The sequence below is a fragment of the Eurytemora carolleeae genome, unplaced genomic scaffold (assembly GCF_000591075.1).
Source record: "Eurytemora carolleeae unplaced genomic scaffold, Eaff_2.0 scaffold1122, whole genome shotgun sequence".
Lineage (NCBI taxonomy): Eukaryota > Metazoa > Arthropoda > Copepoda > Calanoida > Temoridae > Eurytemora > Eurytemora carolleeae.
This window is the reverse complement of record NW_019397008.1, coordinates 100,847-117,111: the sequence shown is the minus strand read 5'-3', so window position 1 is coordinate 117,111 and position 16,265 is coordinate 100,847. Positions and strand designations below refer to the sequence as shown.

General features: G+C 31.9%; 1 protein-coding gene across 1 annotated transcript; it reads right to left on the bottom strand.

The window, feature by feature from the left end:
• Positions 1–390: 390 nt before the first annotated feature.
• Positions 391–14,534, bottom strand: LOC111711065 (chymotrypsin-like protease CTRL-1). The gene is made up of 14 exons (XM_023485311.1): positions 14,455–14,534; positions 12,705–12,741; positions 12,576–12,611; positions 11,441–11,503; positions 10,677–10,751; positions 8,508–8,582; positions 6,795–6,845; positions 6,000–6,082; positions 5,173–5,242; positions 3,789–3,828; positions 3,336–3,433; positions 1,352–1,466; positions 565–609; positions 391–493 (listed from the first exon to the last, which is right to left on the bottom strand). Exons 2-14 carry the CDS (start codon positions 12,726–12,728, stop codon positions 420–422), a joined length of 849 nt encoding a protein of 282 aa, XP_023341079.1. The 5' UTR covers positions 12,729–12,741; positions 14,455–14,534; the 3' UTR covers positions 391–419.
• Between the last annotated feature and the right edge of the window lie 1,731 nt (positions 14,535–16,265).

Here is a 16,265-nt window from a genome sequence, read left to right as displayed (position 1 = left end):
GTTCATCGTCGAAAAATACTAACAATCCACCACTAATTTTTATGTAAAATATAGTGTAAACAATAAATATGTAACTTTCCTTATCCTTTCCTTTCCTTTTCCTATAATTTATATTTTTATATTTTTTAGAATTGGGGGGAAATATTCCCACAACCTCTACTTTTAGAGGTTTTTAAATATTTTCTCCTGAAACACATTTTTTTTGTATGTTTTTGTTATATTTCATTAATAAATAATTTTTTACTTTTTACTTTTACTAGAACCATTGAAGTCAAAGTTAAATTTAAGAAATTTCTAAATTTTTGAAATATGAGCTTACTTTTAAAATTTGGACCATGAACTCAACTAAAATTTCAATTCATACAGTCGCCCGAACTGCCTTTTCAATTCAATTTTTAACTTATCAGCTTTTTTAGGATTTATGATTCGTGTCCTCCTTGATGCCAATTCTTAATATTTACCTGAGCGCATTCCAATCCCCATGATACAATTCCTAAACAAAAAGTTTGTATAACTAAGATATTTTTGATTATTTATCAAAACAGGCCTTTAGCGTGCCTTTACCTATCAAAGTATATGCAGCATTACTCTCTTTCCTAATCAGTGGGCCTGAAAATAAGTTGAAAAATTTAAATTCTTGGTTTATATGTACATTTCAATCTTTTAGAATTCCATTTGAAATAATAATAATGGGATTGGAACATGGTAACAGTTTATGTATTAAAGTAAAATGATTTGTTGCCTTTAGGTTGTATAAACAATCATCTCATAATAAAAATATTCATGCATATGTTGAAATTATCTAAGTGAATGAAAAGGGAAAAGGAATAATTTAGGTAATTATCTATTATGTTTAATCCCCCCTTCATAACATCATAGTTAAAGTATACCACTAATTGTTTTTTTTTAAGTAAAAAGCAAGTTACACAGAGATACAGACTATAGTATGCAAACCAGACCAGTCCACCAAATTACCATGCAAGAGTTTTGCAAACCCTGATCGGCACTGGTTTATAAAGCAAGACCACATTAAGTCTATGCTACGCGTGTTTTTTGTAATAAGATGCTAAAATGTCCGTTCTGCCATTATTTTGGCTATTGATGTAGACAATTGTTTATGTTTCCAACATGTTTGCTTCCAAATGTATAATATTTTGAATAAAAATTATATCACAGTTGGACTACTTTGATTACTTTTTTTTTGCATAGAATTAATTATATTAAAATTATAAAATGCAAACAGAAAAAAATATTGTTCAAAAAAAGACAAACTTGAAAGCAAAACTTATCCAAAAAATGCCATTACATGAACAAAAGGGAAAACCTCAAAAGTTCAGCATGTATCCCTTACCTCCAGAATCTCCTTTACATGCATCTTTCCCGGTAGCTGCAGCACAGATCATATTATCAGTAATCGTAAACTTCTCGTAACTAGTTTTACACTGGCTATTGTTCATAGTTGTCACCTGCACAGTAAAGTAAGGTTTCCATCATGCAAATTAATGGTCAAATTCACAGCAAACATTCCGCAAAAAAATGTGCAAATTCGACGCAAACGTTGCTGAAAAAAATTCCCAAAGTATAAAAAAAAAATTGCACAAATTGCGAGGAAAAAATTGACGCAAATTCCGGCTAGAACTGAATTCAGGAAAAAAAACACAAATATGTTATATTTTGGTCATAAACATTTATTTTTTGACAAGTTTATTTTGAAAATGGGGGGGTCTAGAAAGATTGATTAAAAAGTAAATTTTCATATCAATCGATTGTCTTCTATTGGTTATCATATAAAATTATTATAATGTTAATATTTAATTATCTTCATGGTTTAAAATCACCTTCTTTTTAAAAAAACTGAAATTATTAACTTATGAATTCAGTGACAAATTCGATATTGTCTTTGTTATGAATTAGCATTGTAATACCTAATTTCAAAAGCCATAATATTATTATGTCTGATAGAATTTATTTTATGAAAAGGGTAAAAGACTGTCAAGATGGTTTTATGATGTCTCCGCAAGATGAACAGTAAAGACGGACAAGTTTACTCTGTTTGTATTCTGCAATTTTCTTGTTTTACTAAGTACAACCGTATGCAGTCAAAACATAAACAAACAAAATGTGAACATAGCAGACGAAACTCTTACAGATTACAGTTTTCTTAGTAGGTATCACTATACTAAATCAAAGAATTATTTAAAAAGACGATATCGAATTTGTCACTGAATTCCCATGTTTATTTGGACACCCTGTATGTAATGTAGATATAAGATTTACAATGCTAGATGATTTCCACAAATAAAGTAAAAAGTTTTTTGAATTTTGTTGCAGTGTTTGCGCAAAATTGCCGTTTGTATGCGCTTGCTTCCACAAAACAAACTTTTGTGCAATAATGTGAAATTCTGCACAAAAGTTTGCTTGATGCAAAAGTGAATTTGCGTGGAATTGCACAATTTTGCGCCTTAGTTTGCTTCCACTGGAAACCCTGTGGTAAAGTCAAGTGTTATTCAAGTTCAACTTAGATACAGTAAAATTAACTATTAAAAAATCTCTTTGGACACTTGCACTGGTGGCAACCTTTACTGCAAAAAGATCAAGTTTCGAGCGTTTAAGGTTTAAAGACATTTAAATAAATCCATAATTATCCTAAATACCATTGCATATAAAAGGATTTACGTACCATTGCATATAAAATGATTTACATACCATTGCATATAAAAGAATTTACATGCCATAATTCATATAAAAGGATTTACACCATTGCATATAAAAGGATTTACATACCATTGCATATAAAAGGATTTAAATACCATTGCATATAAAATGATTTACATACAATTGCATATAAAATAATTTACATGCCATAATTCATATAAAAGGATTTACACCATTGCATATAAAAGGATTTACATACCATTGCATATAAAAGAATCTTTACACACCATTACATATAAAAGATTTACCTACAATTGCATATACAAGAATTTACATGCCATAATTCATATAAAAGGATTTACATAACATTGCATATAAAAGGATTTACATACCATTGCATATAAAAGGATTTACATACCATTGCATATAAAAGGATTTACGTACCATTGCATATAAAATGATTTACATACCATTGCATATAAAATGATTTACATACAATTGCATATAAAATAATTTACATGCCATAATTCATATAAAAGGATTTACACCATTGCATATAAAAGGATTTACATACCATTGCATATAAAAGGATTTACACAACATTGCATATAAAAGGATTTTCATATTATTGCATATGAAAGGATTTACCATTACCATTACATATAAAAGAATTTACGAACCGTCACATCTAAAAGTGTTGATGATTGAATTCCCCCATAGCCAGAACTCGTAGTACCCCAACCAGAAACAATAGCATCAACATTTTCATACTGAGTCCCTTAAAATCAAATAAATATACAAATCATACAAATTATTTGTGACTTTTATTGAATAATCATTTAAAGTTTGTTACCATGAGTGGAAAAAGAAAATAAAACGATTTTAAGCCTACACATTTGGAGCCTGAACTAACCCTTTCTAAACCATTACAGATTTACTTGCAACATAATTAAACCCGTAGACTATTGCTTCATTAAGTATCTGGTCACTGGAATTTAGAATTTTAAAGCTGTGAACATTTTATGTTTTTGCTTTAGTTTAAAGACTAAAGAGTATTTGGACTGATTGACTTTTGTAATAGATGTGAATTATTTAGGTCTAGTTTGTACAATGTGATTACTGATCATACATACCTAGACTGTTAGCAGTTGGTAGACAAACAGGGGATATCTCCTGAAAAATGATTATTAAAAACTGTATCAAAATCAAGGTACTAATGCAAGGAAGGTTATGTCAGAGGTGTACGCAGTTTTTGTACTGCAGTGTACTGTCATTGGGCGAAAAGGTAAAACCAAGACGGATGTCACAGCCTGACATGGAATCAATTTAAAAACTCTGTGATGGTGATGGACCAAACCTCTGTAGAGTAAAAAAGTAGATGTTAGTTCCACATTTTTTGAAAATATATTTCGGTCTGGGTTGACCCTCGTCAGTTCTAACGATATAATAACCATCAAAATTGATTAAAAAAATTAAAAAATGTAAAAAATCACAAGAAGATAGACAAATAAAAAAGATTATTCAAAATAAAAATTTGGGCTGTCAAATGGACATAAGGGAAAAGAACTCAGATTATGAGATGGAAAAAAGATAATTTGCAAATATTCACTTTTGGGTTGTTTAAGGAGGGGTATTTAAACCTTTTAAAGAATTGGACATAAAAAACTCTTTTTTTTGGAATCAATTTTGACAAAAATAATCATTGAAATGTTCTGGTCATAGAAAACTATTATGTGAATTTTCAAAATTATCAAAATTAAATGCTTTTATCTTCCTCGGATACTAGACGAACTCTGATATGCATCTATTCTTGTATACAAATTCCGACCACAGAGAACTGGTTTCAATATGTACGCATTCCTTGCATTAGTACCTTGATCAAAATGTACCTATTTTACCATGCTACGGACTTCCACAGAAAGTCTTTAACGTTTTTATGTATGCATTTCATTCTGAATTCGGTAACAAATGATGAGCATTCGGAGGTGGTTCCTGACGCGAACACGCCACAGGGGATTGTAACTCGGGAAAAAGATATAAATATAAATATATATTTATACAATGATAATGCTTAAAATAACAATCCCTATCTTCATGTAAAGAATTATATAAAATGTGCACTGTATGAAAAACCCCTGTCATTTCCTGATAATATTTTCCTAGTTTCCTGCATGCAATCCAAATTGTTAAAACAGTTTTAAAAGTTTCAAGTGACCCATTATTCAAAGATGACAATATCCGATTCACATTGGTACCATTGAAATCTTTATCTGATCAATAGTATGGAAGATATCGTTGTTTTGTTCTGTAGTTAAAAGTGTTTATTATTTCCTGTAAACACGAAATGCACAGAACACTAAACAGAGAATTTGCAAAAGAAAATAAACAGTTAAAATAAACGAAACATGGATATCTAATTCATACTTTACCAGACAAAGCTTTCAAGGGAACCATCGTAAATCAGGGGCATGACATGTTTGCAAGGAGGGTCACTTAAACTCTAAAATATGCACCAACCTTTGTAAAAGTGACTGGTGAATCACAGAGTTTCAGAATAGCATAATCAAAATCATTGTTTCCATTATACCTGGGCAGTGGCGTAAATAAGGGGGGTTGTATGGGGTTGTTTACCCCCCCCTAGAATTTAAAAATTTGATTTTAAAATTGAATATCTTTTTGCGAGAAAATAATTTAAATGTGCAGATACTTCAGATATTTCAGATTTTAAGTCAAATATTCTAAATGATTCTAAATTCTAAAGTAATAGTCAATGCTAGTACAATTAGATGTTTTTTTTTTAATAGCAAAAAAAGGGTATGGGCAATTAATAATACATTTTTACTTCTAAATTATGTCATTTCCATATTAAAATTTAAGATCTTAACATACTACATTAACGAAAAGAAAATTTTAGAAATTAGAAATTAGAATATAAACAAAGTCAATATTTTTTCAAAGGTTTGCAGAGTAGCTTTTTCCCAAAGATTAAAAAAAGTAACATCTTTTTCGTCTTAGAGTAAAACTATTATTTTCTATCTTACTTAAAATAAATTCAGTTTTTTTACAGATCTTTGTAGTTAATGTAAAATAAATGACTATAATGAAGGATATAAAACAAGATGAAAGCTGAAATGTATGAGATGAAGCCTTTATTTGATGGAGTTTGAAAATGCCAGAAATGAGTGAAAAATGCAAATCAAACCCAATTAAAACCAATAATTTGATATACATCATAATATTTTTTCTAGGAGGGTGGGGTTAGAAAAAATTCTAGGGGGGTAAAAAAATTTCGCGCACCGAATTCAAAAGTTTTACTCCCCCCTACAGAATCCTTATGTACGCCCCTGTAGCTGGGATGTTTGGTGCTACTACATACTTTTACAATCTTCTGCCCATCGTTAGGATCATTAGTATCATGTTCACCTAACTATATACAAATGCTTTAAATAACCTTAGCAGCGATATTTTCTTTAAACCAAATAAAATAGGTTAATTTCTGTCTAAAAAAGTGAAAATATTTCTACTAGAAATCTATTTGGATGGTTTTACTATAAGTAGTTCTGAATGGGGAACTTATAATCCTGATGGCTTGATCTCGATATCAACTGTCAAACCTTTTAATTTGAGAATCAATGCATCTCTTCATTTCAGCTATTCTACCAGTGAACGAAGCTGACGTCAACCCCGGGTTAAAGCTTTCTTCAATCCCTGACTGGATACGATTCCCATACGGTATGTAATATAAAGGTTAATTTAATCTGCGGATTAACAAAAGATCAAGATCAAGCATCGATCTTATATCCAAAATACAAGAGTTCAGACATTTATTACTAGCATTCACTGCCATCGTTCATTTGCATTAAAAAAGACAATTTTTGTATTTTGCTTTTGTACAGGGTTATCCACAAAGGATGAGAGTAAGACTGTAAAGACGACCTGAGCTCATTAAATATGACGTTTACAAGGTTTGATTAAGACGTTTGCCTTGAATATTATCTTTTAATTGCCTATTTATTGACATGGCAACGAGAGAAATCAGTTTAAACTTGTAGAGAATCCTAAGTAGAATGAAATAGACAGTATAAATTATGCGAAGATGTCTCTGAAGTCTCATCCTTTGTGGGTAACCCTGTATTTACCGCAACATATATGGTTGATCTAATTAAACATTGGGCAGCAGTCAGCACCTCCTGAAACAGAGTGTTTCATTGTTGGTGGATTTTCAAAAAATATTTAATGTCTTTCTTTTTTATGTTCAAAAATTTTTCAAGTTTGGCTTTGGATTCATTACAAACTAGAGTTTCCAACCCAAGCGGATTTTAATTTTGCGCGATTGCGAGTCCTTGCGCATGGCCTTGACAATGACATCCTGCTGGCACTGTTTAGGTTTGATTGAGAGAGAATAGGTTTTAACCCTATCTCTGCTGGGATACTTGAAAACCAAGATATGCTGGGGGGGTGGGGTCAATTTGACGGGCCTCTAAATCCCCTGTTTGATGTCCAAATATAACAAATAATACATCTATAGAAAGCTCTTGTGCTCTACTTTTAGAATCTGCAAAAAAATTTGCAAATTTGCAAAAATTGAATTTTTTATCGCAAAATCCAGTTATAGTAAAAATGTTTGCAAAAAAAATTTGTCCAAAAAATTAGAAGTTATACATTTTTGAAAAGCCCTTGCCCATACCTTTTCAAATATGCAAAAATTTTTGCAAAATTTTAAATAACCTGAATTTTAATCAAGAAAAACTAAAAATGTGCAAATTTCTTTTGACAGGTTGTTTGCAAAAAATTTGCAATTTTTTTTTCGCAAAACTTGTGCAATTCGTTTCCTTATGTCAAAGGCTTTCCAAAAAGCTAAATTTTATCAAAATCTGACAAGTGAAAGTGGGTCAAAACAAAGATTTAGTTTGTTACAGGAAAAAGCAGTCATTCAGGCAGTGTGCCTGAGGACTCAGGCAGTTAGTATTAAAGCCCGGTTTTAGGCCTAAAGGGAGGGATTTGGGTATGTAGGAAAAGTCAGAAAGTTTCAACAGCCTCAGACCAATACTTTTTGATTTATGTAAAAAAAACTACAGGGGGGGGGGCCAAATTGACCCCCCCCCCCCAGCAGGAATAGGGTTAATTGTATGAGTAAGCTAGTGAAACCAGTGTGAGCTCAATAGCTTGGAATAAGGATAGGTCCATTGATGTAACCCCTTCAGTTCTAATACAGATCCAGAGCTAACCTCAGATTGGATAGATCTATTGATGCAACCCCTTCAGTCCTCATATAGAACCGGAGCTAAGCTCACACTGCAAGTAGTCAAGCCTACAAGCATGGCAGCTTATTAGCTCTTTGTTTAGAGCTAAAGGTCGGACAGAAAGTAGAATGGATAATAAGTCACCTGGTGTAAAGTGTATTAAAATATTTTTGTCCTTTTTTATGCAAGTTTTCAATGTCTGTTTCAACCCATGGAAAAGTTTTTTAAATTCAAGTCAATAGGCATGAACCACGACTTGAATCACGAAAATAAGGTCGGCCAGGCTAATACCGGAATGAAGCAGTAATCTAGAAGGATTGGAAGGAAGAAGAAAAACTCATCACATGAGACGAATGAAAGGTGGAGAGTCCGTCAGAGATCTCTGGCTTTCCACATTCATTGGTATCAAACATTTTTTTTTTTTTTTTATATTGTAATTATATTTTTTTCTATACTCTGTAGATTTACTCACATTCAGTCTTTAAACTTCCTTTATTTTCAAGATCAATTTAACGTTCCAATCTGACAGAAAGCATACAAATAAATCAAGAAAATGATTGACTATCCCTTTACATTTTGGCTGCTGTTTTAAATTGTGTAAGGGTATACCTGATTGCTAATCAAGCTTCCTGCACAATAAGGTTTATTTGTTGATGATGGCTCTTGACTTTTCAGTAAAGCAACCTGTAAACATAAAAATATGGAAACATAATGAAAGCAGTGCTCTTCTAATGGCTCAGTGATATTTCGCCCAATTCATTTTAGTCAAAACTACAATCGTATCAAGTATAAATTTGGTTTTTTGCGTATGTTTGGTCTTTGGTAACTAAGGCCACTTGTACATTTTATCTCAGGTGTCTTTGGCCACAATATATTTTGTGCCTTTCATTCCAGGTACATTCAATCTAACTAATATAACATTTTTTTAAAGTAACATTATAGGCAAAATAGAGAAATTATTGTAAACCCGGAAAAAATATTCTGAATGAGAGGGGGTGAGTGCAGAAGTACTCAATGGGTAATCACCGCCATCCAAACGTGTTTTGCAGCATGTGCGATCCTCAATTGGTTTTCTCCACCAACTCAATTGGTAATCAGACAAAAAAGCCTAACATTAAATCGTTTATCACTTAGAATAAGACCATGCCGCGCATGCCGCAAAACACGTTTGGGTGGCGGTGATTACAGATTGAGTACTTCTACACTCCCCCCCCTCGTTCTGAGGCCGAATTTGAAGAATTTGAGCCGCGGCTCAAATATGGTTGGTTCCTCTAAAAATTGTATAAAACTTTTAAAGGTTTAAACCAGTTTTTGGTGGATTCAAAACCGTTTTTCGGGGATTTGAGACGCGGCTCAAATTCATTAAATTCCGACTCCGCATAACATCACGCAGGGCTTACAAGTCACATTTCTTTTTAACTTGCAATGTTTAATTTATTCTTTTACAATCAGGGCTGGGCACATTCTGACTTGTTTCTACCCGTTTGTTAAAGAGGAGTTTAAACCGTTGAACATTTTTTTTTCAGAAAGCCATTTGTGTTTTAGCTGAAAACGGAACATTAATGCTTAAAGCTACCGTTTCTGAGCGATCTCATTATTATATAATTAACAACGTTAACAGCAGATATTTGGGAAATCTTTATCTGATGTGCACTAGTTTCATTATCGATTATTTCATGTACAGCTGGAAAATTTGAAGAGACATAAACAATGTAAAAAAATATCAAATTGCATAACATATCGTTTAATTCAGCAAATAAGCGAGGGAAAATCTGAAAATGCTGTTTTAACACATCAAAATACTTTTGAGAATTAACTTTTATGTTTTTTTTGCAGAAAAAAACGAAAGTCGTCGTCATTTATGATTTATTTCAATAACGGCTTTATCCGCTGGGTAACAATTTAAAGCTAACGGTTTTATAGCATCTTTATTTTTGCTAGTTGAACTTTTAGGTATATACTTCTGGCTTATCTGACTCGAGTTTGTGTTGGGTAGACCTTACTTTAGATATGTTTTTCTACATTTGTTGCGTTGAGTCTACTGCGTTTAGTAGCTACTACTACATACTGGGCGGAGTGGGTTTCATTTTGTGTTCAATGCCCTGGAAAAGGGGGGATTGAATTTTGTAGATCCAGAAAAAAATATCTGTGGGATGCCTGCGTAGAGACTGGCAGCTGGTGGGGTCTTAAATGTAAGACATATGGCCGCAGCGCTCGGCCCCCTAGCCTGTCCTAGCTGTAGCACTCGGCCCAGAAAGTCTCTTAACCTAACCTAACCCTAAATAAATACTAATTTAATTATTTTTCTGGATCTACAAAATTCAATCACCCTCTCTCTATTTTGGAATTTTCCGGGGCATTGAACACAACATGAAACCCACTCCACCTACATACTGTGCATATACAGGGTGTCCCACGAAACATGACAACTGATCAATAATTTAGAATGTCGTCTTCTAAATGCTGGATTAAATCTAAAGACTTTTGCAGTTTAGTTGAGTAGGAAAATCTTTTACTCCAATATATGTTAATCTTGGATCAATTTTACTGTAATAAAACTACCATATATAATAATGTTTATTATTTTTTTCTTATCAAATTATGGAAGAAGTTATTTTAAAATATTCAGAAACTGTTTCCTGGGACACCCTGTACTAGACAGGGTGGTTATACAAGTAAACTAGTTTTCTTCTACTTGATAACACAATAATTTAGTACCGAGGGGATCTACCTGCCAATTTTCCTCGATAACACAATAATAGTACTGGGGTGACCTACCTGCCAAGGATACTCATTTTTCTCTGTTTCCTGTCCTCCTACAATCTTAGTTCTTATAACATTAGCCTGTCCACACTGTATAAAGATCAGGAATGATTTGTATTTTAACCTAACAAATAATTTTCAGAAAAATAAAAGAACCGTGGATGTCCAAATTTTAAGAAAATTGATAGATAAAATTGCTTTGTGATTCTGTTTGATTTAAAACTATACTCCCACGAAACATGACACTTAAGAGACGGGATTAATTTCGTCTTTAATACGATATTTGCAGCATTCATTTATTAACTTAAGAATTTTAAAACAATAATAAAATGGATCGCACCTTCAAACCTGTACTCCAGGGTACCTTACCCCTCTGCAGCCTTTTTAGGAGTATAAGGCACAAAAAATGCAGCTGTCACATTTTGGAAATGCCAGGACTCTAAGCATTTTTAATTCATCAGTTTTGAATAAACGCCGCAACTTTTTTCAAAGATCTTCAATCAAGTTGTCTCCCAACTGTCATGTTTTGTATAATGTATATACCAGAAGGAAATAGTTTAGCTTTAACTGTTTAAAAAATATTTGCACTGCATGGTTTCCCAAGGGCTATAGCGTCAGAATAAAAGAGAACAGCTGTTGTGAATTTAATATGACAAGCATCAGGAAAAACAAGTTGAAAAACATAAGTAAAAAAATATGTCTGCATCAAAATATTTGTAATTCTGTTTTGCTAAAATATAAAATTTGATCTTTCAATCAGTTATCATTCTTTTTGATTCCTTGCACTGGGAAACAGGTATAGTTGGTCCAGCAGGTGTTGTTGTTGTTAACGTTGTTGGTGGCTGTATTAAAATAGTGTTGTAATTTATTTCCTTATGTTTTATGTATATAAAGTTTGTAAAATTTTAAAGTTTATGCGCGCTGCACAGTGCGCAGGTAGAAATGTACAGTTTGGTAGATCAGTAGGAGTTAAAAAGTTAGAATGGAAACATCAGGCATTTTATTTTGATTTAAAGAAAAGTTAAATAAAAGTAAAACATTCAAAGAAAATTAATTTATCAAATTTGTTTATTTGTTTATCCAAAATGAATGTGAATTTAGGACTGAAGAGAATGGATAGGAAAGAATAAAAACATAGAATTTGTACAACTGATGTAAGTAAATTTCTAAAAATAATAAGAAGATAATAGTTTATTTCAAAATATATATTGAATATAGATTATCCTTAACAAATGTATGTATATATGATATTATATATAATATGATAAGAAGTTGGGCTTTAAAGTTACTTTTCGAATTAATTCTTAGCCTGAAGAATCCACTTTTAGGAAATATGCATGTCCCAAACCAAAATTGTGGAGAAAATTGTGAGATTTAAACTCTTCTTAACTGTCATTGGTCAATTATGTAATTGTGACCAATAGGAAGACATTCCAAAACAAGATTTTTCCAGAATTGAATTCTAAGAAACACACACGTCGTCACCAACCGTTTGATTTTTACGAAATTGCGGAATTGCGCAAAACTCTAGTTGCGGAATTGCGCAAACTTGAGTTTCGCTAAAGCGAAAAAGGGCATTTTTTCGCGAAATGACTTTTGCGAATGATTGCGCAAATTGTTTTTTTTTTCGCGCAAAACTGATGCGCAAAGAAAGTAAAAGTGTGCGTTTCGTTCCGCAAAAATTGCGCAAAAGTTTTGCGAATGGAAATTGTATCGAAGTTTTAAATTTTTTTAATTAGAGATGTGTTCCTATTGACATTTTTTCAATAAATTGTTTTTCTCAAAGATAAACTGAGTTTTTGCAACCAACTTTGATTCTCTAACCCTTATATCAAATAATCGATGTATAAAATATCAAAGATTTACATTATCAGAAAGTTATAGTTTGTGGCAAAAACTCAACTTCTTTGGTACCTGATTACACCCGATACTAAGACCTATCAAACTCAACTGAAAGTTTGTAAATATTATTTTTTTAAATTCTTATCATAATTCTAAATAATTCTAAAATAATAATTCTAAAAAAGAATTATTAAAACTTACCCCAATAAGTCCGAATCCCTGCATGGTGACACTCCAACTAAAATAGAAAAATATTATTTTTGAAGAAAATTAATCATTTTTGTCAAGTGTGAGATTTTACGCTAACGCTATGAATTAATGTGTCACACTCAAATATTACTTTTTAAAGGACAATATGGAGTCAACTTATTTCATAAAATATTTAAAGACAGAGGAACTTGTCTGGTTCACTACAGTACCAGCTTGAACCTTCGCCTGAGCATAAAGAATAAAGATATCCGTGCTTATCTCACTTAAAATGAATTATTTCCACTTGTGGATTCTCTTTACAAGTGACTTGCGGATTTTCATTGCAACAAAATCAAAGAAAGAAATTGTCAGATTGATTGATTGATACACTTTTCAAATAAAAAACTACGATATTCTCATTGAGGTTTAAGCTACAGAAAAGAAACATGACAGTTGGTAATTAGTTTAGAATGTCTTCTTCCATAATTTGTTAAGTTGTTTAATACCAAAAACAATAATAAAAATATTATATAGGAGTTATATTAAAGTAAAATTAACTTCAAAGACAAAACATATTTGAGCAAAAGATTTTTAAAACGAAATAAACTGCAAACAGCCTTTAATATATTATACAGTGCAAGGAAGACGACATTCAAAACTATTTAGCAACTGTCATGTTTCGTGTGACTCCCTGTATAAAAAGGGTACCTACCTGATTGGGCGTGCGACTCTTTAAATTCAGGTTTGCGGCAGATTTGAAGAATTGTTTACAATTATAAAATTATGTTGTTAAGAATTTTAAAATTTATAAAATTTTGCGAAAGAACTTGTCAAATTTTACCAGGGACATAGCCATGTGTCAACTAGCACACGATAGTTAAGTTGTCGGAAAATATATGGATAGGATATTTCATAAAAGACATTTCAAAGACAAAACATATCATAGACAGGATATTTCATAGAAAAAAAAACATATCAAAGAAGGACATTTCATAGACAAGACACCTAATAGAAAGGTCATTTTAATAGACAAGACATTTTATAGAAAGGACATTTTATGGACGGGAAATTTCATAGACGGAACATTTTATAGATTTGACATTTCTATAGCTAGGACGTTTTATAGACAGACCATTTCATACTCAGGATATTTCATAGAAAGGACATTTCATAAATAGTACATTTCTAATACAGGACATTTCATAGACAGGACATTTCAGGACATTTCATCAAAGGATATTTCATAGTTAGGATATTTTAAAGACAGCACATTTAATAGAAAGGACATGCCTTAGACGGTAAATTTCAATGACAGGACAATTCATAGATATGACAATAGATAGGGCGTTTCATAGACGGGATATTTCATTGAATGGAAATTTCATAGATAGGACAATGTATAGCATATTTCATAGATAGGACATTTACGAACAGGACATTTCATTAGAAAGGACAATAGACATTCCATAGATAGGACATTTAATAGATAGGACATTTCATAGATAGGACATTTTATGGACAATACATTTCATAGATAGGGCATTTCATGGACGAGACATTTCATTGAAAAGAAATTTCATGGATAGGACGTTTCATAGAAGAGACATATGCATGGGCACTCTAAATTCTAAGGAGGAGGTTCAGCAGTAGGTTTTCAAACTGAAGGGACAGGAAAAGAGAAGATGAAAGAGATTAATAATATGAATATTTAAACTCTGTATATACTATCATATTTTAGAATCATAAAATTGAGTTTGCCTACCTTATCCTGGTCCACACCGTATTGATCTGTTGATGAAAAATACTAATATTTAAACATTGTTTAAAAACACTTGCTACGCATTAGTAATAAATGAAGCCGGATGGGAGTATGACTAATGGTTTCCGCTTTAATTGTTTTTTTTTTATAATTAGGAAATAAATAATTTTTTATTATTTGCGGCATGAGATTTGTTTGTACTTTTCATAAAAATAGAAATTTAATAACAAAGCACAACTGTTCGCTGTTATTTTAACTTAATTCGATTTAATTATATTGCGCAAATTCACTTTAATTGAATTTTAAAATGAATGTTAATACTATTTATATCAAAATGTTGATATAAGATTCTACTTTTTATAAAGTTTAGTTCTGACTTTAACTTTTGAACAAATTCTGAAGCTAAAGGATGAGCGCCAACATAAAGTTTTAAATTCTGTTTTGTTTTTGAATTCCCAATTTAGAGCTATGCCTAATCTGGGACACTCTGGACATGTTTTAATTAACTGAATTGTAGGACGCATCGCGCCTCTTTTCTATGAACTAAATTAGCTTCTAATTGTTGCTAGCTAGCCCCCATTTTTTTACTGTACTCAGCAATTAACAAATTTTACTGATTTTTCTGTTTGAATTGGCAGATGTTGACATTTTTTCCAGACAAAGTTTTAAAATTCATAACTTTCCATGGGATAATAAGAATTGGGCCCAATTAGGATTTCCATTTTTCCGGAAAAAAATTTCTATTTTGGAAATGGAATGATCCGGAAATTTGTTGCGTAAACCGGAATTCCGGGATAATTCCGGATCAAATGGAAACCGGATTGTTTACGGTTTACGTTACGCAAACAGGAAATTTTTCCAGTTTACGGATTGGAAACTGTAAAATTTTCAGTTTCCATTTCGTAAACTGCAAATTTGAACACAATATTAGATATAAAAAGCAATCTTAAAACATTAAAAGACAAAACTTAGTTGAAATACATTAAATACGCATTTAGTTCTACAATCATATATTCACAAATATTTCACTATAGTTCATCATGACTATTTTACAGTTTCAGTTTTCACTTTCTCCACAATATTCTTCGACAAATTAGTTTTTATTTTTCAAGAGGGTCATCGGATAGGCTTATGCCCCCCCCCCCTCCCCCTCCGTATTTGATCAGGACGGGATGAAATGAACCATATATGGTGAAATAAAAAATAATAAAGGAATTGAGTCTTTGCCACAAACACGAATTTTCTAATCCCTATATTATTGAAGCCCAATGTCGGAGACCTTAGATATTTCAAACTATTTATTCTGTTAGATTAAATAATCTAAGTTTGAAATATCTAAGACTTACACCATCTGGTTGCAAAAATATAGGAATGGCAAAATTCAAGTTTGTGGCAAAGACTCAATTCCTTTCGACCTTTTTTCCCGCATAAATTTTTAACTAGTTTTAAACTTTCCTTTGGGCCATGGAGTCGCCTCACAAATGTTGGGCTCGGTCGGTTCAGCTGTTTGGACGTTTATTGGATACAAACGGACAAACAAGCAGACGAGCAAAGTATATAAATAGAAAACTCTGGGATAGGAGGACGACTTTTAGACTGAACTTAGGACGGAACCAGATTGCCAAACAGAGTCAACAGTTAAATGAGCAGGACCTAAATCCTGTGGTTTTGCGAGCAGATCTTCTTCTCCAGTTGTCCATTTGATCATTTGTCTGATTAGGTTAACCCTGTTCAGAACATAGATTCGGAGTTTCTTGTTTGTGTGGAATGACCAGCACATTGCAATGGTACTATCAGTAAAGTACAGAACTTCA